Source organism: Eptesicus fuscus, chromosome 4 (genome assembly GCF_027574615.1).
Source record: "Eptesicus fuscus isolate TK198812 chromosome 4, DD_ASM_mEF_20220401, whole genome shotgun sequence".
Taxonomy (NCBI): Eukaryota; Metazoa; Chordata; class Mammalia; order Chiroptera; family Vespertilionidae; genus Eptesicus; species Eptesicus fuscus.
The window spans coordinates 76146154-76172906 of NC_072476.1; the positions used below are offsets into that span (position 1 = coordinate 76146154).

The 26753-nt window shown below is 41.2% G+C and overlaps 1 protein-coding gene across 1 annotated transcript in view; it reads right to left on the bottom strand.

Moving 5' to 3' along the window:
* Positions 1-20091, bottom strand: part of NAIP (NLR family apoptosis inhibitory protein) — a 34445-nt gene extending 14354 nt beyond the window's left edge. Inside the window, exons 1-7 of the mRNA XM_008161907.3 lie at positions 19982-20091; positions 17284-17854; positions 15646-15745; positions 12514-12595; positions 11543-11594; positions 7994-8113; positions 5670-5769 (exon numbers count right to left, since the gene is read on the bottom strand). Coding sequence (XP_008160129.2) covers positions 5670-5769; positions 7994-8113; positions 11543-11594; positions 12514-12595; positions 15646-15745; positions 17284-17851 — 1022 coding nt within the window. The 5' untranslated portion in view covers positions 17852-17854; positions 19982-20091. The remainder of the gene's footprint in view (positions 1-5669; positions 5770-7993; positions 8114-11542; positions 11595-12513; positions 12596-15645; positions 15746-17283; positions 17855-19981) is intronic.
* Between the last annotated feature and the right edge of the window lie 6662 nt (positions 20092-26753).

Here is a 26753-nt window from a genome sequence, read left to right on the forward strand (position 1 = left end):
AAAAACCTACTTGCCAAGCATCATGAAACTGGGACATACTACTCTCTAAACCAGAGACGGAGAACCTTTTTACTGCCAAAGGCCATTTTGGTATTTATAACATCACTAGTGACCCAGTGCACAAAATTCATGCACATTAAAAGGGAATTAATTAGTGGAAATTTTTTAACCAACTTCACCTCAGCCCTGGGCGGGGACACACGCAGGCAGCGCAACGTCACAGGCCAGGGACACAGGCAGGCAGGGTCACGTCCCTGGCCAGGGATGCAGCTAGACAGCTACACCTCAGTGCTAGGCGGGGACGCACGCAAGCAGCGTGATGTTAGCGCTGGGCAGGCCTGTGCACACCTCCACGGGGGCGGAAGTCCCCACGCCCATCCCCTCCCACCAGCTCCTGTGCGCACGCAGCCTGTTGACCGGTCATGACTGGAACACCGTTAGGACCAATTAGCATATTACCTCTTTATATATATAAATTTGTGGGGCCATACAAAATTATCAACTTAAAAATTATATTTGGTCAAACAATTAACTTACCCATAATGCCTTGGCAGGGCCGGATCAAATGATTTTGTGGCCTTACATGGCTTGAGGGTTGGACATTCCCCATCCCTGCCCTAAACTTAGGTATCATGTCTGCCTGAAGAACCAAGGGAGAAAATTCTAAAGAGCTCTGCCCTAAATAATTAACTTGGATAGGTGAGAATTACAAATGTCAGTAGGTAAATGAGAAAACTAGGAACAACCAACTGACTTGGGCTTGTTTTCATGCTGCAAAATCACAGAAAACCAGGAAAAAAAGCAAGAGGACACTCATTTTTATTTTCCTAGATGACTTGGAGATGACTATAGGAATAGGAAAACAGCAAGTAGGACTTTTAATGTTTTTGTCCAAGGTCACTATGCAGATAGACTCATCAAGAAAAGTAAAAGATAGACTTTTTTCATACAAACAAAGCCAATACAGTTAGTTGCCAGCAGACTTGCATTCCAAGAAATGTTAAAGGATATTCTTCAGTTAAAAGGAAAATTATAATAGAAGAAATTCCAATTGGTCCTCCCAAAAGAATGAAAAATGCCAGGGATGGTAACTAAGTGGGTAAATATGCAAGACATTTTTTCTCTTTTTAAAATGTATTTGAAAGGTAATTGTTTAAAGTAAAAAAATAATAATATTTTGTGAAAAGAGTAATATGCTAATTAAACCAGACATCCTTCCAGACAAAGCCACAGTGGCGGGGGCCAAGGCAGAGGCGGTTAGGGGCAACCAGGCCGGCAGGGGAGGGCAGTTAGGGGCGACCAGGCCGGCAGGGGAGGGCAGTTAGGGGCCAGACAGGCAGGCAGAAGCAGTTAGGGGTGATCAAGCAGGCAGGCAGGTGAGTGGTTAGGAGCCAGTGGTCCCAGATTGCGAGAGGGATGTCCAACTGCCCACTTATTGGGCCTAAACCGGCAGTCGGACATCCCCCGAGGGGTCCCAGAATAGAGAGGGTGCAGGCCAGGCTGAGGGACCGCTACCTTCCCCCCCCCCCCCCGTTTCACAAATTTTGTGCACCAGGCCTCTAGTATATGATAATAAAAGCAAAAGGATAGTAGGGGAGAAACAGAAATATACTGTTACATAATTCATACATTATATGTCAAGTGTTATAATATCTAAAGATGACTGATAATGTTAAACACGCACATTATAAATTCTAGAGCAGGCACTAAAAAGACAAAGATGTACAGCTAATAAACCAATAATAGAGATAAAATGGAACACTAAAAAATACTCAAACTCAGAAAAGTCATGAAAAGAAGAAAAAGAAACACAGAAAGTTGTAATTAATAGACAGCAAATAGCAAAATAATATTTGAATCCAGCAGACCTGCACTCCAAGAAATGTTGTATATCAATAATTAAATTATATGTACATGTTCTTTTAAGAAAATATGTTTTTATTGGTTTCATAGAGAAGAAGGGAGGAGGAAAAGAGAGAAACATCAATGATGAGAGAGAATCGTCAATTGGCTGCCTCCTGCACGCCCCCTACTGAGATCGAGCCCACAACCCAGGTATGTGCCCCTACTTCCTACCACAGGTAGATGCTTAACCACTGAGCCATACCTGCCGGGCCAAATGTACATGTTCTAAACACTCCCATTGTCAGAGTTAAAAACAAGATCCAACTATGTTTACCACAAGAAATTCACTTTTAAATATAAAGCCATAGATTAAAAGTAAAATGATTTCAAAAAAGATATCATGTAAAAACTAATTATAGAATAATTGGAGTGATAAAATAATATTCATGTCAGATAAAGACAAGAATAAGGAGTACTATGAGAGGTATAGAAGGACAGTTCATATATTCTCTGAATATGAAAGGGCAAAGAATAATAATACACACTTCTGAAGAAAAATAATATGGAAATCATATGGGAAAATATGAAAAATTTTAAATTGTCAAAAATTTAAGTTTTTCAATACCAAATTAGTAAGGAAGCAGGCCAAGGAAAATTCATCTATGGTAGTATAAATGTACTAGTAAACGAGTACAACCACTCTGAAAAAGTTTTGCACTCTCTAGTAAAGTTGAATATGTTCAAATTTTATGACTGTGCATAAAATTCCACATTTTGTTATATGTCCTAGAGAAACGATCATGGGCATTGGGAAATATGCACAAGAATGTTTGTAGTACCATTATTTGACTTTGCAACATCCCTCAGACAACCCAGATGTTGAATCAATAATGGAATAGATAATTATATACTTGTGAAATAATACACTATATAGCAGTGAAAACAAGTGGACTATAACTCTATACATAATTAAGAATGAGCCTGAAACACAATGTGGAGCTAAATGTGTCATTCACAGAACCATGCAGTATGCTTCTACTTTCACTTCAAGACTAGGCAAAATTCAATATGTTTAAGGCGACATATGCAGTGGGTAAAACCATAAAGAGAAGCAGAGGAATAATTAACCAAAAATTCAGGATCATGTTTAACTCTGGATTGGAGGAAAAAGGATATAATTGGAATTGGGGAGGGTGGATATACAGTAGCCTTCTAAGGCATTTGGTAATGTTCAATTTCATATATATATATATATATATATATATATATATATATATATATTTTATTGATTTTTTATAGAGAGGAAGGGAGAGAGATAGAAAGTTAGAAACATCGATCAGCTGCCTCCTGCACACTCCCTACTGGGGATGTGCCCGCAACCAAGGTACATGCCCTTGACCGGAATCGAACCTGGGACCCTTCAATCCACAGGCCGACGCTCTATCCACTGAGCCAAACCGGTTTCAGCTAATGTTCAATTTCTTAACTTCTGTGGTTGATACTTTGGTTTCTTATTGTCCTTCAAATCATAAATATTTTAGTTACTCCTTTGGAGGCATCCTAGTCTTCAATTTAAAAAAAAAAAAAAAAGAAGGCAAAGGTGTATAGTAAAAACCACACAAAAGGAAGTTGATAGATTCCAGAAAAAATGTTCTAAACAAAAGTAGACTGCATACTAGATTATGTTTCCAAAAATTAAGAGGAATGTCCCTGTGATTCTCAACAATTTACTAAATACTAACTCAAATAAGAAAGAAAAAAAGCAACTACTTCTGTCAAAACTCCTTCAAAGCAGTATCCTCTTTAGAATCTTAGAATTAAATGGGAGTATTTGTTTTAAGATCTGTATGTATTAATACTTATTTCTGGAAAAAAGTCTTCAAATTACAAAGTGAAAACAACTAATTTCTTCTTACAGCTCAACATTTATGGAGAGTTTGGTGAGCAAAAAATAAGTAAGCCAAAAAACTTTAAACATTCACAGAGAAAAAATATTAAAGAAATAGCCGTTTCACTCTGCCAGAGTGGCTCAGTGGTTGAGCATCAACCTATGTATGAATCGAGAGGTCATGGTTCAATTCCTGGTTGGGGCACTTGCCCAGGTTGTAGGCTCAATCCTTAGTGGGGGAGCATGCAGGATGCAGGCAATTGATGATTTTCTCTCATCACTGATGTTTTTCTCTCTCTCTCCCTCTCCCTTCCTCTCTGAAATCAATAAAAAAATATACATATTTAAAAACAACAACAAAAAAAAAATAGCCATTTCTTCATGAAATTTTAGAACACTAGAAACAAACAGAAAATCCTAAAAGCTTCTAGAAGGGGTGGAAATGTGGTTTGCAATCTAAGGATTAAGAATCAGAATCAATAGCAACATTGGAAGCTATACGAAAATGTAGCAATGCCTTTACAATTGAAATTAGGACAACCTCTAACCTAGAATCCTATACCCAGCTAAACTATGAAACAAATGTGAGAAAATATTCATATATATGAATTATATACAAGCTAGAAACATGTATCTCTTGTGCAGTCTTTTCCAGGGAACTTGGAGGAGTACTCCACCAAAATGAGTGGATAAACCAAGAAGATGACATTAGATCCAGGACACAGGAGCTACAACACAGGAGAAAGCCAACAGGAATCCCTAGGATCCCAGAATAACTATAGGATAAGCAGTTCATGTTGGAGATAAACTTCAAGAAAATGAAAATGATGGAATATCTTGTAGTTCTGTTTTGTTTTTTTTTAATATATTTTTTTTATTGATTTTTTACAGAGAGGAAGAGAGAGGGATAGTTAGAAACATCGATGAGAGAGAAACATCGATCAGCTGCCTCTTGCACACCCCCTACTGGGGATGTGCCTGCAACCAAGGTACATGCCCTCGACCGGAATCGAACCTGGGACCCTTGAGTCCGCAGGCCGACGCTCTATCCACTGAGCCAAACCGGTTTCGGCAATATCTTGTAGTTCTGAATTATTAGAGAGAAGATTTAAACATTTGGGTAAATTTGATGATAAACTGGTGCTCAAGACATTAAAAAAAAATACCTAAGCAAATACTATAGTTAAAAAAATGTATTGGTGAGAATATGGAGAAATATATATAACTGTCATAAAAAAAATGAAGTACTGATACATGCTACAACATGGATGAACCTCAATGCATTATGCTAAGTGAAAGAAGCCAGACATAAAAAGTCATATTGTATGTTTCCATTTATATAAAATATCCAGAATAAGTAAATCTGTAGAGACAGAAAGTATATTGGTAGCTCTAAGGAGCTAGAGTAGGATGGGGTGGGAAGATAGGGAGTGACTACTTAATGGGTACAGTTTTCTTTTGGGGTAATGAAAATGGAATTAGAGGAAGTGGTTGCACAACATTGTAAATGTACTAAATACTACTAGATTGTGCACTTTAAAGTGGTTAATGTATGAATTTCCTTTAAAAAAAAACAAAAAATTAAACAAACTACTAACAAGACAATTATTACTTTTTACAAAAATTAAAACTTGTACAGAGAGGAAAAATAATAATTTACGACAGGTTCAGTTCTGCATAGCATTTATGCAGTCATGATAAATAAACATATAATGTAAAAATATTGATATCACCAAAACTATGCTATAACTATAATAAAGGAAATGCTAAATGGAAAGGGTGTCATGAGAACAAGGGGATAAGAGATAAAGACTCATTCTTCAGAGTAGGAATGAGAGGGTTGAGCAAATATTTAATAAGAAAATGCGAAAAAAAAACGAGGGACAACTTGTTTTAAAGTATATCCAAATTCACAGACACTAAGCATTCCACTCACTCAGGAAAATATTTGGAATGATCTCCTAATGGGTCATCACCTTCCACCCAGTTTTTCATACATCCTCCACAGGAAAAACACTGGACGGTGTCCTCTATACCTAGATGCAAAGAAATTCAATCAGTGTAACTGGCATGTGTATTTCTCAACTGACACAGGTAATAACTACCAGGCCTTTATTAGCAAAATCCTACTTGCATTTCCAATCAGATTTTGTGACAAAGTCACAAGTTGGGGCAATATTCTATACAGGACCAACGGGGTAATGAGCAAATAGTCATGGATGCTTCTATGTACCATGCACTTTGATGAACACCCTTTCCCTGTCCATCCTCCTATGGAGCAGGAGATGTGCAAATCAGTGTGGGCATTAAAGCTCCATGAAGGAAAAAAACTTTGTCTGTTTTGCTCCCCAATGAATCACATGGACTTGAAGAGTGCCTAGCACTTACTAGGTACTCTATAAGCATTTGTTTCGTGATTAAATCAGAGAGAATACATATGAAGCTCATGGGGAAAAAATATGAGCAAATTATGCAGCCCTGTGTAAGTTCATGAAGCATCAAATGCCTATTACTACATTATTGCCAGGTTTATTCCACTAGAAGTAGGATCAAGTCTCCTTGTGAGACTATATTTCTTAGGAAGGAAACTAGCATTTGAATCTACCAAAGGATTGAAGTAGAAATGGAACATCTATCATCTTCCACTCTTGGACCTCTGTAGGCATGGCAAAGCTAGGGCAGAGGAGAACCTCCCTCTGTGTCTGCATGAAAATATGAGGTCCTAGAGTTTGCAAGACTGTTAGAGGGTCAGATGATTAGGATTTGTGGGGAGAGGTGGAGGTTCGAAAGGAAGAGGATGAGGACACTGAACAGAGGGTATTTGAAGGAGGCTGGCAAGAGGAAGACAGAACAGAGAGAGTAGGGACACTGTCTTTCTAAATGCTTAAGCTTGTGAGCCATTAAGATCATTTTGTATCATGGAATATTTTTGTTAAAGTGACCGCTATAGCCCTAACCGGTTTGGCTCAGTGGATAGAGCGTCGGCCTGTGGACTGAAGGGTCCTAGGTTCGATTCTGGTCAAGGGCATATACCTTGGTTGCGGGCACATCCCCAGTAGGAGGTGTGCAGGAGGCAGCTGATAGATGTTTCTCTCTCATCGATATTTCTAACTCTATCCCTCTCCCTTCCTCTCTGTAAAAAATCAATAAAATATATTTTAAAAAATAAAATAAAAAATAAAGTGACCGCTATATTCCCCTACTCTGCACTGCTGTGTGATATTTGTGACATCTATTTGACCTCTCAGTAAAAGATCTGCATGGACCTCCAATGTAACTCAATTTGTGTGTCTGGCCTAAAGAAGGCCAGCAAGGACCAAGGCAGAGCACAGTATCCTTTCTCTGATCCTTACTGTACCTCAGACGGTTAGCTGAAGGGAACCAGCCTACTAGTTGTGGATTACAGAGGGGAACTTCCTGATGGCCAGAAGCTAAAGAGAATGCTATGACCCTAACCGGTTTGGCTCAGTGGATAGAGTGTCCACCCGCAGACTGAAGGGTCCTGGGTTCAATTCCGGTCAAGGACACGTACGTACCTCGGTTGCAGGTTGCAGACTCAATCCCCAGTCCTGATCCAGGTATATCTGGGAGGCAACCAATCGAAGTGTCTCTATTTCTCTCTTTCTCTCCCTCCCTCTCTTTCACTCTCTCTAAAAATCACTGGGGAAAAAACATCCTCAGGTGAGGATTAACAACAACAAAAAGTATTGCTTGATTTTTCGCTTCTCTTATAGCTAGTCTGGCCATACTAAGTTCTGGTTAAAGAGGTATAGAAGCAGAAGGGTCATGTGACAGTTTTATTGTGCTTTGCTGTCATGTGCTTCACAGATATTACATTGTTTGCAAATGGAAGGCAATACCCTCCATCAGCAAATGGATTATGACTCCTGTACTGTGATAGTTACTTTATTGCAGTGGTCTGGAACTGAACCTGCAGTATCTCCAAGGTCTGCCTTTACTCATGTATATATCTTTCATAAAAACAAAGTGGCATAAAACTAACTTTCGAAAAGCGGAGGATACATGTAGTTGTATTCATTGTTAGTCGAGTTCTTAAGGTTTCAACTTGGAGCTTTTCTACCTAAGTTAGTTGTAGAAAACTGGGAGCGGCTTTCTGACATAGCAAGGAAAAGGATATATAAGGAAAGACTGGAAGAGTGGAGATTGTTGAGACTAGATAAATACAAATCCAGGTCCTTAAATGTATGTGGGCCTTGAATGAGCAGCAAGGCAAGAGGCTGATGCAAACTACTGACTCACCTATGTAGAAAAGACCTGCTTTGGCCAGAGCTGCAGCACCCCCAGGGGATGCATGGGGCCATTTCCTAAAAGAGTCCAGCCGTAGTTCTTCATTAGCAAAGATGCTGTCATTGCAAAAAGCTGGAATAAAAGGCATATGGTTAGACCAGCAAGTTTTGATAGTGTATGTAGCAGGTTCAAGTTATCACTTCATATTTACAGACAGAATGATATGATGCTTGGAGTTTGCTTCAGTATAATTGGGGGAGGTTAAAAAGAAGAAAGTTAGATGAAGCAAGATTGACCATGTGTTAAATTGTTGAAGCAGAGTAGTGAGTATATACTATCTTATTTGTGTATGTTCAAATTTTTCTACTATAAAACCTTTTAAAATTACCTCATCATCTAGCATCAGAATAAAACAATCAAAAAAGCTAAAGATAGCCAAAACCGGTTTGGCTCAGTGGATAGAGCGTCGGCCTGCGAACTGAAAAAAGCTAAAGAAGATACACCTCCTTCGCAATTTAGTGTTAAGAAAGACAAACTTTCCTTGTAGTTCCCTTAAGAGCAGGCAGATTTATTTCTTGCCCTTTGGGGTGTCCACTCTATGGAATGGCCTACATTAGTTTTCTCATATTGGGTGGGCTCTGGGGTTTGGTTCCTGTCATCTGTGCCCTATAAGGACGTGAAAAATTAAACCTACATTGCCTGGCTGGTATGGATCAGTGGTTGTGGGTCGACCTATAAACCAGGAGGTCGCCGAAACCGGTTTGGCTCAGTGGATAGTCACAAGTTGGGGCAATATTCTATACAGGACCAACAATATTGCCCCAACTTGCACCGGTTTGGCTCAGTCGGCCTGCGGACTGAAAGGTCCCAGGTTCAATTCCGGTCAAGGGCATGTACCTTGGTTGCGAGCACATCCCCCGTAGGGGGTGTGCAGGGGGCAGCTGGTCGATGTTTCTCTCTCATTGATGTTTCTAGCTCTCTATCCCTCTCCCTTCCTCTCTGTGAAAAATCAATAAAATATATTTTAAAAAACAACAACAAACAAACAAAAAAACCAGGAGGTCGTGGTTTGATTCCTGGTCAGGGCACATGCCCAGGTTGCAGGCTCAATCCCCAGTAGGGGGTGTGCAAGAGGCAGCTGATCAATGATTCTCTCTCATCATTGATGTTGCCATCTCTCTCTCCCTCTCCCTTCCTTTCTAAAATCAATTTTTAAAAAATTTAAACCTGGCCCTAGCTGGTTTGGCTCAGTGGATAGAGCTTCAGCCTGCGGACTGAAGGGACCCAGGTTTGATTCCAGTCAAGGGCACATGCCTGAGTTGCGGGCTTGATCCCCAGTAGGGGACAGGCAGGAGCAGCCAATCAATGATTCTCTCTCATCATTGATGTTTCTATCTCTCCCTTTCACTTCCTCTCTGAAATCAATCCTAAATAATGAGATAATATGCAAATTGACCATCACTCCAACACACAAGATGGCTGCCCCCATGTGGTCAAAGATGGCCACGCCCATGTGGACACAAGATGGCCACAAGATGGCCGGCAGGGGAGGGCAGTTGTGGGCGATCAGGCCTGCAGGGAGGGACGTTGGGGGGGACCCAGGCCTGCAAGGGAGGGCAGTTGGGAGGGGACCAGGCCTGCAGGGGAGGGCAGTTGGGGGGGGCCAGGCCTACAGGGGAGGACAGTTGGGGGAGACCAGGCCTGCAGGGAAGGGCAGTTGGGGGGGGCCAGGCCTGCAGGGGAGGGCAGGGGAGGGCAGTTGGGGGCGACCAGACCAGCAGGGGAGGGCAGTTAGGGGCAACCAGGCTGGCAGGGGAGGGCAGTTAGGGGCAATTAGGCCAGCAGGGAAGCAGTTAGGCGTTGATCAGGCTGACAGGGGAGTGGTTAGGGGGTGATCAGGCTGGCAGGCAGAAGCGGTTAGGGGCAATCCAGCAGGCAGGCAGGTGAGCAGTTGGGAGCCAGCAGTCCTGGATTGTGAGAGGGATGTCCGACTGCCCGTTTAGGCCCGATCTTGGTGGGATCGGGCCTACATGGGCAGTTGGACATCCCTCAAGGGGTCCCAGATTAGAGAGGGTGCAGGCTGGGCTGAGGGACACCCCCCCACACCCCCCATGCATGAATTTAGTGCACCAGGCCTCAAGTAAAGATATATTTTAAAAAAATTTTTAATCTACGTTGGGTTTTGTGAATTTTCTAAAGATGAAAGCTTGCTTTGATGTTCCACTCAACCCCAGGATTCATGCCGTCACTTCAGTTTTTTAAAAATATATATTTTATTGATTTTTTACATAGATGAAGGGAGAGGGAGAGTTAGAAACATCGATGAGAGAGAAACATCAGTCAGCTGCCTCCTGCACACTCCCTACCGGGAATGTGCCCACAACCAAGGTACATGCCCTTGACCGGAATCGAACCTGGGACCCTTGAGTCCGCAGGCCAATGCTCTATCCACTGAGCCAAATCGGTTAGGGCCCATCACTTCATTTTTAATCCGCTATGCTTAATGCATTGGAAAAATACATCTTTTCCTCCTGGGTGTCTCCTTTACTCTCGGACTACACAACACCTCTGGCACCAGATGTGTGGTGGTTTTCTCTGACCAGCTAGATGCCCTACAATTTAACTCAATTCTGACTCCCTCTACCTGGAGACAGCGTCAGATCCCACAGGTTAAGGGCTCAGTCCCACAAGACTACCCCCACTTCACTTCATTTACTGAGTGGCTCACAGAACTTACAGAAACACTTTCTTATGTTCACTAGTCTATTAAAGGATTGGTAGAAGATACAGGTGAACAGCTGGATGAAGAGGTAGGCTGAGGCCCGAGAGGGCCCCAAGAACAGGAGCCTCCACTGCCATGGAGTTGGAATGTGTCACACACCTGGAAGCTCTCTGAACCCTGTGCTACTGGGATTTCATCATGAAGATGTTATTAATTCCACTTCCAGCCCCGCTCCCCTCTCTGGAGAATTGGGAGGGGCGGGGAGGAGGAGGACTAAAAATTCTATGCTCCTAATCATGGTCATGTTTCTAGTGACCAACCCCCATCCAGGAGCCCACCCAGAGTCACCTCATTAGAACAAAAGATGCCCCTTGTACTCTTATCACTTAGGAAATTATGAGTGTTTTAGAAGCCCTGTATAAGGAATTGAAGGCAGAGAACTATATATATTTTTTCTATTACTTCATGTTTAATTTCTTAACAGACACAGATCCATCTAAGAATGTTTTCAAAACCATTTTATCCAAAAATTTAATTGTGTTTAAAAAATATATTTTTTTATTGATTTCAGAGAGGAAGGGAGAGGGAGGGAGAGATAGAAACATCAATGATGAGAAAGAATCACCGATCGGCTGCCTCCTGCATGTCCCCCACTGGGGATAGAGCCTACAACCTGGGCATGTGCCCTATAAAATAGTAAGAAAATAGAAGGGTTAAAAAAAGGGTGAGGACAAAAGAAAACCAAAAAAAGAAATAAACAAGCAAAGCCTTTGGAATATGTCTGCGTTTTAAACATTTTAACGTTTCTTCCCTTAAAAAAAAAAAAAATGAGTGTTTACCTGATGCCATAGGTAAATCTCTCTTGACCCAGGAATTCACAAAATGTTCTCCCTGAAGAAAATGAAAAATTTGACTTTGACTTAGAGGATACAAGTATCTATGAAATACAGTTTCCTTGGATTGAGTGGCAGGTTGTTGGAGATGGTTCTCTAAATATTTGTTTCTATTAATGTTGGAATTTTTTATGCAGTGCTGCTACCTAACAGGAAGCCTTCTAGGGTGGCTGTTTCCAGAGATCTAGCTCCAAAGCTGACTTACATGTGGATATCAGAGATGTACTTTAACTAATGAGGAAGTATGAAATATAGGAAGGAAACTAGATTGAGAAGGGCATTAGGTATTAAGCAACTGATCCTTCTCTGATAACCGCATTCGATTTCTTTATCAGGAAACACTTCTCCTCCACTTTCAGGTCAAGTTCTCTCTGCAGGATTCTCATCTTCTGAGTCATGTTAGCCAATAAATTCCCCTTTTTGCTTAAGTCAATCTGGGTTGGGTTTTCTATGACCTGCCATTAGGGAATCCTTACTAATAGTTATAGAGTAACTAGCTAGGAGACAGGAACTAGGCCCTCTGAGGGTGATGGTGTGGTGACATGGTCCCAAAACCTCACACAGGTATTCAGACGGGACAGCCAAGGAAAGCTAGGGGAGGTGGCCTCAGTCAAAGAGGGAAAGACTATGAGGAAGGCAGACCGACCAATCAAAAGCCAGTCCTGGAAAAAGGACTTTTAAGGGCTCTAGTTTAGCAAGAGAATGTGATTTTCTTCATTCTGCCAGATGAGAAGTAGGGGTAGGAAAGAAGGGAATAAGAAAGAAGTAAGAAGTAGAATTCATGACTCCCCCCCCCACACAAAAAAAAGAAAGCCCATGACTCCCCCCCAAAAAAAGAAAGCCCATCCTCTTCTAATTCAGATATTATTAGGTAATCAAAAGCCAACATGAGGGAGGGAAATGCTGTTATAAATTACCGTGACATCAACAAATCCCTTGTAGTTTTGAATATACTGGCCAATTTCCTCTGAGGATTTCTTACTTTGAAGAAATTCACATCTATAATTAATAAACATAATTAAAATCTACACCAATATTGTAATGTTCTATATCTCTATTATTATGGTGATGGTTATACAATAAACATTTGTTAAAACTTACTGAATTGTACACTTAAAAATAGTGAATTTTTTCAACTTCAAATAAAACTGTCAAGAGACTTATACCAAAATGTAAGATATTCATCATAATTCTCACATAATTATTCTTTACTTACATAAGTGACAACACAAATAATTTAAAATTAAGTCAAAATTATCTTTTCTCTTGAAACAAAATATATAATACAATAAAAGAGACTGATTTACAGATTATATATATATATGTATATAAATATATATATATATATATATAAAAGCTGGAGATTTTGTTAGTTAAATTAAACTATGGTGGCCCAGCTGTCATGGCTCAGTGGTTGAGCATCGACCTATGAACCAGGAGGTCACAGTTCAATTCCCAGGTAGGGCACATGCCCGGGTTTATTGATTTCAGAGAGAAAGGGAGAGGGAGAGATAGAAACATCAATGATGAGAGAGAATCATTGATTGGCTGTCTCCTGTATGCCCGCTACTGGGGATCCAGTCCGCAACCTGGGCATGTGCCCTTGACTGGAATCAAACCCGGGACCCTTCAGTCCACAGTCCGATGCTCTATCCACTGAGCCAAACCATCTAGGGCTCTATATATTTTCAAACAAGTCTGTATATAGGTTGAGTGGCTTTACACATTTTTTTTAAGGGCTTACACTACATATATTATTTTGCATATTGCTTTTTTTCACTTACCATATCACAGACATCCTTCCACTTTTGTGAGCATGACTGTACATGTGCAAGATGACTTATAAACATAGATAACTGCCCAGGTATTGTGTGGTTGATCTATGATACAACCAATAACCTCTTTGCATGTAGTAGCTATATGACAAATATTTGTTAAAGAAATAGAGTATGATGCTCTAGCTGGTTTGGCTCAGTGGACAGAGCGTCGGCCTGTGGACTGAAAGGTCCCGGGTTCGATTCCAGTCAAGGGCACATGCCTGAGTTGCGGGGCTCGATCCCCAGTAGGGGGCATGCAGGAGGTGGCCAATCAATGATTCTCTCTCATCATTGATGTTTCTGTCTTTCCCTCTCCCTTCCTCTCTGAAATCAAAAAAATATATATATATAAAAGAAATAGAGTATGAGCTTGATCACATTGCTAGATCCAAGTACTAGGTTATAGGAAATATAGGAAGTAGAAAAACATTAAGTAACTCTACGGAAACAGATTCAGCCAAACCTAGAGTGTAGGGAATTTCAAGGACAGATTACATGGCTTCTATAAAGAATAAGTGACAAGAAAAAGAGGAAAGAAGGGAATCTATACATTAAAAATATTAAGAGATAGATCAACTAAATGTAATAGACAGATTTGTTTGGATTCTAATTTAAATTAACCAGCAGTAAAGAGAAAGAAGGGCCCTAACCAGTTTGGCTCAGTGGATAGAGCGTCGGCCTGCAGACTGAAAGGTCCCAGGTTCGATTCCAATCAAGGGCATGTACCTTGGTTGCGGGCACATCCCCAGAAGGAGGTGTGCAGGAGGCAGCTGATCGATGTTCCTCTCTCATCGATGTTTCTAACTCTCTATCCCTCTCCCTTCCTCTCTGTAAAAAAATCAATAAAATATATTTTTTTTAAAAAGAGAGAGAGAAGGAATTGGAGGGATGTGGACATTGAACAATGACTCATATATTTGATTCTATGTATTGAGGAATCAATGTTAATCTTGTTTAGGAGAAATAATGATACTGTCGTTTTGTTTCTTAAAGGTATTTTAGTATATAACTCTAAAATATAAGAATATCAACAAATGGCCTAACCAGTTTGGCTCAGTAGATAGAGTGTCAGTCTGCGGACTGAAGGGTCCCAGGTTCGATTCCGGTCAAGGGCATGTACCTTGGTTGCAGGCACATTCCCAGTAGGAGGTGTGCAGGAGGCAGGTGATCGATGTTTCTCTCTCATCAATGTTTCTAACTCTCTATCCCTCTCCCTTCCTCTCTGTAAAAAATCAATAAAATATATATATTTTTAAAAAGAATATCAACAAATGGCATTATATGATGTATGGAATTGACTTTAATATAAACTGGCTGTTATTATTATTTCTGAAGAAAGGTGGGTGAAATACCAATGGAATATGACTTGGCCATGAGTTAATAAGTTCTTATTATACTACTAGAGGCCCGAGCACGAAATTCATGAAAGAGTAGGCCCTCGCAGCCCCGGCTTCGTCCAGAAGGTCATCTGGATGGTCGTTCCGCCGTTTGGCCATTTGGTCGATTTGCATATTATACTTTTATTATTATAGATTATTATAGATTATCTCCACCTTTGAAATTTTCTATAATAAAGGTTTTATAAACTATAAAGGGCAGGAGGCAGCTGATCCATGATTCTCTCTCATCATTGATGTCTCTCTCTCTCCCTCTCCCTTCCTCTCTGAAATCAATAAAAAATATTTTTAAAAAATTAAAAAAAAAACTATAAAGGGAACAAATATGTATTTGTTAGATACGAAGTAATGTAGAGATACTAGTAAGTATAGCATTAAAAATAATTAAAATATACTTTATTTTCTAAGGAAACTAAAGAGCATTTCAACAATCAAAATTCTGAGTTTTTAAAATAAAATGTTTTTGTTCAGTACATAATCAGCAGTACATGAAACCATTTGTAATAGTCTTAAACACTGTTTCACTCTCCAACTTCCTTTAAATGCCATTTTACATCATCCCTATGTTAATTATTCTTATTTATCAGTTAGGGTGGATCCTGAAACTTCTACTTGACCAAACGTGTCTTGTCTTCATATTTAAGATGATAAAATAACATTTAAGAAATTATTTTTAAATTATGTGATTCTTGCTTGAAGAAATTCTGGAACATTCCAGTTTTGAGTATGCTACTCTAGGAAGGTGACTCTTGTGTTTAGTTTTGTTTCAGGAGAGAGAGAGAGAGAGAGAGAGAGAGAGAGAGAGAGAGAGAGAGAGAGAGAGAGATCTACTTACTTGGGGAACCACTTGGCATGCTCCTTCCAAGGATCATCTCCTTCCTCCCAATTTCCTAAACATCCACCACAGGAAAAACACTGCACAGTGTCCCGTTTCCCTGCATGTGAAGGAAAATATTTAGATTGCCCAGCAATGGCACCATGGAGTAGTTCCAGAAGGTCTGTTTCTGGGAGTTGCCTGCTGTGTGCGTGAGGAAGACTTACTCCAACATCTCTGTCCACTTCCACGGTCATCTGGCTGAACCTCCATCCGCAGCCCCAGGGCCCTAAAAGACCATTTTCTAAGCCTAGGACCTCCCCGTCAGCCAAGGCCATACTGCACATACACCTGTTTAACACCTGCCCGCCAGGTGTTCCCAGAGCTGGTGTTTGCTATTTGAGCTCTCAGAGCCGCAGTAGTGGGGAAGCAGAGAAACCCCAGAACTCACAACCTAGAGCACGGTTAGAAAACCTAAGTTGTAGCTCTGCAATGAAATTTCTATGGACACAGGCATGTTTTTAAACTCTTTGAGCCTCAATGAACTCAACTGTGAAATGGGGGTAATTGGTGAGTTTGTTGGTACTCAGTAAATGACTGCTGTTATTGTTATTACAATTCTCATTTATACCCAACATAACATTTACGGCATGCCTAGGTCAATTCAAACTGCAGTTTTCATAAATGCAGTTTGCCCTATACATTAGAATTAGCCCTAAGATTAAAACCAACCCACCAACAAACAGAAAGCCATTCCAATATTGCAGCAATTAAAAGAATCAAAGGAAAATCTCATAGGAGCAGCAAAAGGAAAAGGGGAGGAGACTGGGGTCCAGCTGGTCTCATGATTTATTTTATTTTATTCATTTTTTGTTAATCCTCACCCGAGGATATATTTTCCATTGATTTTTAGAAAGAGTGGAAGGAGAAAGGTGAGGAGATGGAGGGAGGGAGGGAAGAAGGGAAGGAGGGAGGAAGGGGAAAAGAGAGAGATAAACATCAATATAGGGGGCCGGGGATTGAACCTGCAACCCCAGTATGTTCCCTTGACCAGGAATTGAACCTGAGATCCTTCGGTGTGTGGGCCGACACTCTAACCACTTAGCACACCAGCTAGGGCCCTCATGATTTATTTTAAGGATCTTAAGAATGTTGTCAATATTGTCTAAGGTCCAAATTTAAGGAAAAGTAACTGTCTAAAACTGTCTAATTATATACATATTTGACAATTTTTTTTTTTAAATCTTGACTTGGTTCTTAAGTCTTTTTTTTTTTTAATATATGTTTTATTGATTTTTTAAGAGGAAGAGGGAGGGAAAGAGAGCTAGAAACATCTATCAGCTGCCTCCTGCACACCCCCCACTGGGAATGTGCCCACAACCAAGGTACATGCCCTTGACCGGAATTGAACCTGGGACCTTTCAGTCTGCAGGCCGATGGTCTATCCACTGAGCCAAACCGGTTAGGGCCATATTTGACAAATTAATATGCGATACGAAACATAAAGCTCAAGTAAATTACTGAAGTTGAATTTTAATAAACTAGACCTTATACCTAATACAATACAAGTGAGGAAAGGTTCACAAAACATTGCAACTGAAATATGGAACCTAAACTTAAAACTCCAGAGAAATGCTTCAGAAAATGATTTCAAGTTACCTGTAAAGACAAAGCCAGCCGCTGAGAGCTCCCGTGGGGATGTCCCATGGGCATAAAATGGCCAATCTTGGAAGGTTTCAAGTCTGGCCTTCTCTTCTTGGTACTTTGCTTTGGCTCCTCTCATCTTGCTCTCTGGATTCCTAACTCTTATGTCATACTTAGCAATGTTGCCAACATCTTTGCCCAAAAGGAACTCACAGTGCGGGCTGAACTTCTTATGGTCTTCTATGGGGAGTCTCTTGAGGGCGGAACAAAACAGGATTAAGCTACAGCAGAAGCACTGCACCCCCTTTTTTATGCCGGTGAAATAAAACCCAGCTGCTGCCATCTCCTGTGGTGTCCACGCGCTGTAGGGGTCATAGGTCACAAAAGTCTTTAACCTTTTGGCTTCACTGCGCATTTCTGAGTTAAAGCCTTTCTGCATTTTTGCTCGATCTTCCTGCTCGTCTTTTTCCATTTCCTTTACAAACTGAACTGCGTCGATGCCTAGAAGAGCAGACAGCTGAGCGAGGGAAGTTGCATCATGCTGGGAAATCCTCTGATCAGCGGCCTCCTCCTGCGAGGCCATTTTCTGAGAAGGGAAAGAAAAGCAGGTTAACAGACATTCCCACTTGTTTGACTAGTCCTGAGATTTTCTTCAACCCTTTTATTCTTACTGTTTCATTTCTTCTGAATAATACTGATCTGTGCATCATTCAGCCCGAGTGGGAGGAAAGACGCTAGTAGGTCAATGACGGCCCCTCTCACTCCATCCTGTCCTCCCAGCAGTAAGGTCACCTGTTCTGTCCAAGCGGTTGGAGGCCCTCTTATCACAGCATCAATCGTCACTTACATCAAAGGCATAAAATAGGGGACTCCTTAGTGTAGTCACATAAATCCAAAGATGCTTGCTTGCATCCCCAACACTTCAGGAGCCTCAGGAGTATTCCATGTAACCCTGAAGGTGGAATTATGTGTTTTATGTGCCCCCTCCCTTTATCCAGCTAAGTTGATTTGCAGTTTGCCCATCTACCCACATTTCTGCAAAAGTGGCAGCGAACAGAAGGTCTCGATGAAGGCCAAGCGTGCCCTTCATTTCGCAGTAACTAAGGCAAGGAAAAGCACTCAGTGGTCAGTAATGAGCTAAATCTGTTCCAGCAGTTTCCCGAGTAGCTCTCTATAGCAGTCCACAGGGTTACTTTGCTTTTTGATTGATTAGTTCCTTTGTTTCAAGTTCTCTTGCTGCCCTCTCCCTGTAGAGCCTCTTTAGTGCTTATCTATCAGATGAGGTCTCATTCTGAACAGAAGAAATACTTGCCCACCTCTCCTTTGGCCTCAGGTTTCTTCCCTTCACAGAAGGAACCAGCCAAAGCTCTGGTCTTGGCAGGCTAAGGCTCTTTCTTAGTTACTTTCATTTTTGCCAAAGCAACCAAAACCAGCTGAGGTACAGCATTCTCAGCTGACTTCCCCTCTATCTGAATTTCTGTTTTAATTCACTCAGCTATTTCCTCTGGCTCTGGATTGACCACACTTACATTCCATTGCTGTGCTTTCTCTCCTATCAATAGTCATAGTACTTGAATGAATTCAAACCAGGGATTCCTCGGCAGCCAGCCTGCCATCAGTGGTTATAAATATTTTTTAATAGATTTTTATTTATTTCAGAGAGGAAGGGAGAAGGGGAGATAGAAACATCAATGATGAGAGAGAATCATTGATTGGCTGCCTCCTGCACGCCCCCCACTGGGGACCGAGCCCACAACCCGCGCATGTGCCCTTGACTGGAATCGAACCCGGGACCCTTCAGTCCCCAGGCCGACGCTCTATCCACTGAGCCAAACCAGCCAGGGCAGTGATTGTAAATCTTTCACCCACTTTTCATTTTTCTTTCTGCCAAACAAAGCCTTAGTCGTTATTTAAATTATAAAGCCAAACACTGTTTCAATGATCCCATTCGCAGCGCTATCATCAGCATTTACACGGGTTTGGGTACTTGGAAAAAAACTCACTGGACTCTTCATAGTATACTTACATAAGACTTTAATACAGGTAAAGGATAAGATACAAAAATAAAAATAAAAAACAGGCAAGCATCAGAGAGGGCTGATCCCAGGTCCAGATCCTGGCGGCCTAAGCTGCATTTCAGGGAATGGACAACCTAGGTATGTGCAAGTACCTTGGTCTCGGGAAACTACAATCTCTTCCAAGGAGAGACCCCTTCCAAGGAGGGGTCTTTCAGACTCTTCTGGTCACATGGCCAAAACTAGGCTACATGACCAGCCTCAAAAACAGAAAAGCTGGTATAGGGTGCCGCTGGTCTGTCTCAGACCCCAGCACAGGACTACAGTAATCACTAGTTAGTACATTCCATGCGGATTTGGCCAAGAGACAGCACCGTGGCTCCAGGTGATAAAGAGATAAATAAACACGGGGTTTCAACAGAACAGCTGGGATCAATTTTAGGTTCATGGTCCATTTTGCTAATCAGGAGGCCGTTTCTGGGATGAGAGAACTCCAAGACCCTCTCCAGATTTCATGTCCTTTGACTACAAGAGCAAAGAGTACCAGCTGAGGCAACTATGACATGGATCTAGGATTTAAACCCAAGTCTGGGTGGCTATAGTGCCTGTCCTCTTACCTCCAGAGAAACAAAAATAAGAGTGCCATTACTTCAGGTGTGGAGGAAAAGCACCTTTGCCAGAAATGGTAATTTACTTACCGAGAGGTTTAGCCAGAGTCCCTGTCCACTGGAAGGAGAATGGGCGGCCTGAGTACAAATGCTGTGTTGGTCCTTGAATGGGAAGCAGTGAGAAAATATTTGAGGAACTAAAACTCAAAACAAATTGCAGTTCACTGAGAAATTACCCGTAAATGCTCTAAGTATGAAGTCAAAAGGGCCAGTCAGGACCCAGAAGGAATGACAACACCTCCCAAGTCCCACAACAGGAAGTGTTTTATTCTAAACAGTTACGATTGGTTAGTGCTCACAGTACTAGTGTAAGTCTTACTTCTTTGCTGGTGACAGTTTCTATCTTTCTGGTTTATTTTAGGATTTTCTCTTTTATCCTTGGGCTTATAAAATTCCAAAATGTTGTGTATAGGTTTGGGTGTGTCTGCATTCATTGTTCTGGGCACTCAATGGGCCCTTTCACCCTGAACACAGGGGTGGCCCATCAGCCCTAAGACATCGTTTTCTATAATTTCCTTTGATGATTTCCTACTGTCTGCTAATCTCTTTTCACTCTTTCTGGTATCCCCATGATTTAGGTGGGGATTTAATTGATCACCCAAACTCCCCCCCGCCCCCCAACACACACATTCTTAGTGCTTTTGCTCTATTTCCTGGGAAATTTCCTCTCCAGTATCTTCCAACTCTCCTATAGTATTTCTTTTCTTTTTTCTTTTTTTAAAAAATATATTTTATTGATGTTTTTACAGAGAGGAAGGGAGAGGGATAGAGAGTTAGAAACATCGATGAGAGAGAAACATCGATCAGCTACCTCCTGCACACCCCCTACTGGGGATGTGCCCGCAACCAAGGTACATGCCCTTGACCGGAATCGAACCTGGGACCCTTGAGTCCGCAGGCCGACGCTCTATCCACTGAGCCAAACCGGCCAGGGCTCCTGTAGTATTTCTTAATTCAGCAATTATAGTTTTAATCTCCCACAGCTCTTTCTTATTCTCTATTTTCATGACATCTTATTATTTTTAACCAACACAACCTTTCTGACTCTCTCCTACGATACCGTCAGATGATAAAACTAAAGTTAATGAGGAGTTTGCTGTCCTGGTTCAAGGGAAAAACAGCCTGGGACTGGGGAGAGGGTGCCTCACAAGCAGTGGAACACTGTTTCCCAGGGATTCGGGGCAAGAGCGAGTTTTATAGAGAAGAGGCAACAGGAAACAGGGCAGGGTTGGCTAGGAGAGCGGGGGTTTCCTTACAGGACCACAATCTGTTTTCCTAGGGGAAGGTAGACTAGCCAAAGCTGAGTGGGAGGATTGTGATTGGTGGATGTTAGGTTTCCCTGACAGGTGTGTCCCATAAGTGCAGGCTTATTGAGGTTTAGATTTGTGACTTGGGCCAGGCCACTGGGGTGGCCTCCATTTTGTGGGTCCTGATAAACAAATTAACTTTATCAATACTAAGGTTTCGTTCATCTGTCTCCTAAATTGTTTTCTCCAAGGCTGTTACCATTTACCTTTGTGTTTATTTTTCACATTTCCAGCCATCCTCAAATGCACACTGATTCTCGGTTTGCAATTTATGTTTAAGAAGTAGGCCGTTGAAAAGCTGATTGGTCAGAATTACGGTTAAAATCTAATTAAAAGCCACATCACTGTGACTTGAACTAAGCCCTTTACTTTATGAACGCCAGATTGGGGAGCCAGGGTTTACCCTGGAGAAGCTCTAAAACAGAGGAACACCTCAGAAAACTACTTCAAGTTACCTGTGAGACAGAGCTGGCAGCCGAAAGCCACTGGGGATGTTCCTTGAGCAGAAAATGACCAGTTCTAGAAGGATTCCTTGTTTGGGGGTGCCAATGCCCACACCAGCTCAAGTTAGCTGAAACAGCTTATTCAGTTTTTTTTTAAAGATAATCATCTAGTATTTTTGGCCTCAGGTTTAAACCCTATCAAATAATCTGATGGTGGGGTGGAGGGAACCAACTGTGCCATGCACAGATTTTAAATTAGTCCACCGATTTCCAGCCCTTCCCGTCATTCCTGCCCTCCTTCTTACCTGCCACTCAGGGTCCCCCGCTGCTCCAGGATTCTCTGCAGGGTGAAGAGCCTCCCACAGGGGATATGTGTGTCCAGGCTGTGGTTTCCATTGGCCCACTTCATTGGTTACTACTATTCTATTTGAGTTTCCACCTTCCACAAATTTGTTAAAATAGTCTATGTGCTGATGGTCCCCTCCCGCTTTCTTAATTTTTTCTGGGTTTATACTTTAAAAAATAATTTCAATATTGTGTAGTTATTATAAAAAATAAGAACTAAGGCGCTCTCCCTCCAGGGAGCATGTCCGTCCATGCCTTTCTCTTTCCCCTCCCTGCACCAGGCACGTTACCATTACCTTCTTCACTCCCAAGTTCCCAGGGCCCTTCCTTTACCTCTATAGCTTGTTTCCTAAGCCCATTTCTTTTAGGAATTACTTTTTTTCTATCTCTATGATTTACCAAATAAATGTTCTCTTGAAATTACAAAAGAAGAACTAAGGCCCTAGCTGGTTTGGCTCAATGGATAGAGTGTCAGCCTTCGGACTGAAGGGTTCTGGGTTCGATTCTGGTCAAGGGCATATGCCCAGGTTGCGGGCTCGATCCTCCTTGTGGGGCATGCAGGAGGCAGCCAATCAATGATTCTCTCTCATTATTGATGTTTCTATCCCTCTCTCGCTCTCCCTTCTTCTCTGAAATTAATTAAAAAAATACATTTTTAAAAAGAATTAAAATTTATTTAGAGACTACTACTTGCTAGACACAGTTCTAAGTGCTTCAGAAATGTACGTATAATCCCTTTAACAGTAACAAAGCAGGCATGTTATTTCCATTTTACAGACAAGGAAACTTAGGCAGATAGGGGTTCAGATGAATCAGTCTGGCTACAGAGTCTGCACTCTTTTAAAAATATATATATATATTTTATTGATTTTTTTACCGAAAGGAAGGGAGAGGGATAGAGAGTTAGAAACATCGATGAGAGAGAAACATCGATCAGCTGCCTCCTGCACACCTCCTACTGGGGATGTGCCCGCAACCAAGGCACATGCCCCTGACTGGAATCGAACCCGGGACCCTTGAGTCTGCAGGCCGACGCTCTATCTACTGAGCCAAACCGGCCAGGGCGGAGATGCTATCCTTTTATATAATGTTACTTAATAAGGTGATAAAACTCAAAAGTTACAAAAAGATGTACAGTGAAAACTGTGTCTCTCTTCTATCCCTGAGCCCAGCATGCAGACTGCCTCTTTTAGATGGAACAAGTGCTTCCAGATGCCGCCACTTGGCAGCAACCTGGCCCCTTTTCACTCACTTGCATTCTCTGCCTGGCCTCTGTAGGTACTGGGTTTGCATCCCGGCCCATTTACAGCACCTCTTCTGCATTCCCAAAGCACTTGGCATACTATTCGCACTTTCTTTATAGGTCTCCCTTCTAGGCTGGGAGATTCACAGATCCATGAGGTTAGGGTTTATGTCCTCTTTTTAGTATCTATATCCTACTACCTAGGTTACTATCAGATAGACAGAGATGTACAGGTGTGCTGAGTGAATTAATAAATTAACAAACTGTGTATTATTTTCAGGGCCCTGGCCTGAGGTGTGACTAAAATAGCAATTTAGTCAGGTGAAATCACGAATTTAAATCCCATTCGGACCCCATCAGAGCCCCAGTCCACCTTGTAATAGGTTTCCCCAGAACAGAATAGGCCCCTCGGACTCAAACTTCTTGCCCTTTCTCCTAAACTCTGCCACCCACTAAAGGCCTGCATTTCTACCACCCCACTTCCCAAGGACTGGCTATGCCCTTTCTTTCTCACCACTCGAAATCATGTCATGTTATGAGTTTGCCAATCATTACAGAGATACAGACAGCTGAACACAGATGGGACATGAGGAAGTTACAAAGCATTGAGAAAACTTACAAAATGTTTATGGTTCTTCTTTGCTACTGTCATTCTGAGAAGAAGTCCTACTGTCCCCTCAGTTTTGAAATATGTTAGTATTTTGATTGTGACATGCCTTCTGTATACAGTGGGTCACCCGTGGTCCTTAAATACAAGACTCACATTTTTAATCTAAATCTTCAAATAGTACTGCCATCTTCATTTTGTATAGATATAGTTATTTTCAAGGGCAAGAGTCACAACAAAATAGAAACAGTGCATGTATTGCCACATATAGGTGGAAAATGTATCACTTGAACCATGACCCAAATAAATGAAAAAGAAATTTTATTGCAGTTCCCCTCCAACCTCCAGCTCCATTACTACTACATTATTTGATGAACAGGATTGCTTTTGTGTTATTATTCAGGCCCTCAACTAACAGCTAACATTAGCTAAAACATTATTTACATTTGCTTCACCACAACTTCCCAAGATTCCATAAATGTTTTTTTTTTTTAATACATTTTTATTGATTTCAGAGAGGAAGGGAGAAGGAGAGAAGGATGGAAACATTAATGATGAGAATCATTGATCAGCTGCCTTCTGCACATCCCCCACTGGGGATTGAGCCCACAACCCAGGCATGTGCACTTGACTGGGATCAAACCCGGGACCCTTCAGTCCACAGGCCGATGCTCTATCCACTGAGCCAAACCAGCTAGGACAATGTTATTATTTTTGAATACTTTATTTGTTTACATGTCTCAAAAATTAAAACTATATAAAAATGCTAAAAAATAATTCTCTCTCAGCCCTGCATTCATCTACTCCTCTATACCCTACCCCTTTGTATTCTCCCAGTGTTTCACTTGGAAGACAGATTTATTGAGATACTAGTGGCCCGGTGCACAGATTCATGTACATTGAAAGGAAATTAATTAGAAGAAATATTTTAATATTGCTATTCGCCCTTTCTCTATAATAGAAGTGTGAGAGATGAAAGAAAATTAGTAAAATGTATATGAAAATAATATATAAATAATAAATAAACAATAACATAATATAACAACAAAAACATGATATAAAAACAACCGATAAAAACAATGACTGATAAACTGATTAAACTTATTCTAATATCTCTCTGTATACCACATTAAGAGTAAAAACACTTTCAGAGTGCTTGACTAATTTCCCTTGTGATGAAGTATTTACAACTTTAATGTCACATGCTCTTCAAACTTGAGAGAAAGCAACATATAACTGATCACGTCCGAAAACGGATTCAGGCAGGAATATTCCTACTTTGTCTAGAGTTTGTCCTTGTGATTTATTAATAGTCTTCGCAAATGCTGGCATCACAGAAAACTGTATTTGAATTAATTTAAATGGGAGGCCAGTGTCAGACGGGGACAAATCAATTCTTGGAATCAGAACAACCTCTCCTTCGGCAGATCCTGTTAATACTTCAGCTTTGATTATGTTAGGTCACAAACTTGTGATAAAAGTAGTACCATTATAAAGACCCCATTTACTATTAAGATTTCTCAGTAGCATGATGATTGCACCTACTTTCAATTTTAATTTATGACACAGCATTTCCGAAAGAGTAATACTATTAAGAAATTCAATGGGAAAATTTTCCTTTTGGGCATCATCTATTGAATCGATGGAATCGTCACTCAAATAGGTGTGAAAATCTCCATCAAGTACATCCAAAATTTCTTCATTTAATTTATGAACGTGGTCATTTTCAGGACAAAGAATCGCATGTTTAGATATATTTTTAGTACTATCTATAGATATACTATTTCCAAAGGTAACTTCAATAATAGATCCATTACAAATCATTTCATGGGGGATTTCAATAATATCCATCCTATATAATAAAAAGGTAATAATAAAATCGACCAAATGGCAGAACGACAGGTTGCTATGACGCACACTGACCACCAGGGGGCAGACGCTCAATGCAGACACCAAGCTCACGGCTAGCAAGCGCAGTGGCAGTAGTGGGAGCCACTCCCACCTCCAAGACAGCTCTAAGGATGTCCGACGGATGGCTTAGGCCTGCTCCCTCCAGGGAACGGGCCTAAGCCATCAGGCAGACAGCCCCCGAGGGCTCCTGGACTGCGAGAGGGCACAGGCCGGGCTGAGAGACCCTCCCCGCCCACCAAGTGCATGAATGTCGTGCACCGGGCCTCTAGTTCCTAAATGAAAATTGCTATCGAGTTTGCCATGTCCAAGTTTTATTAACCATTTGCTAGAAGCAAAATCCTCTGATCTCATATTTCTTTTAAGAGACAACTGTCAGAAACATCTCCAAACACTACAGTACTTAGCCAGCTTCAGAGGTACATTGTGCCAATAGTTGGTCTTCAGACATATTCTGTCGAAGATGCCATTCTTTCAGCTTCAGAATGTCAACAAAAACAACCAAATTCACGATTGACAGTAACAGATCAAAACACACGTGTGAGATTGGTGCCAGTGAGAGCTTTATATGTATCACGCATGCGCGAGTCAAGCCAGTGCGTGTCACATGTACCGGCCAGTCGGGCGGTCGGACAGATGGACGTTCGGTCACTTAGCCTTTTATATATAGAGATAATTCACATACCATACAATTCACTCATTTAAAGTGTATAGTTCAATGGTTTCTAGCATGTTCACAGAATTGAACAATCATCATCACAATCAATTTTATTTATTTATTTATTTATTTATTTATTTATCCTCACCTGAGGATATTTTTTTCATTGATTTTTAGAGAGTGGAATGGAGGGAGGGAGGGGAAGAGAGAGATAGAACATCTAAACAAGAAGGACACATCAACTGGTTGCCTCCTGCACGCACGAGCACAGGTAGGTGCCTTTGACTGGAA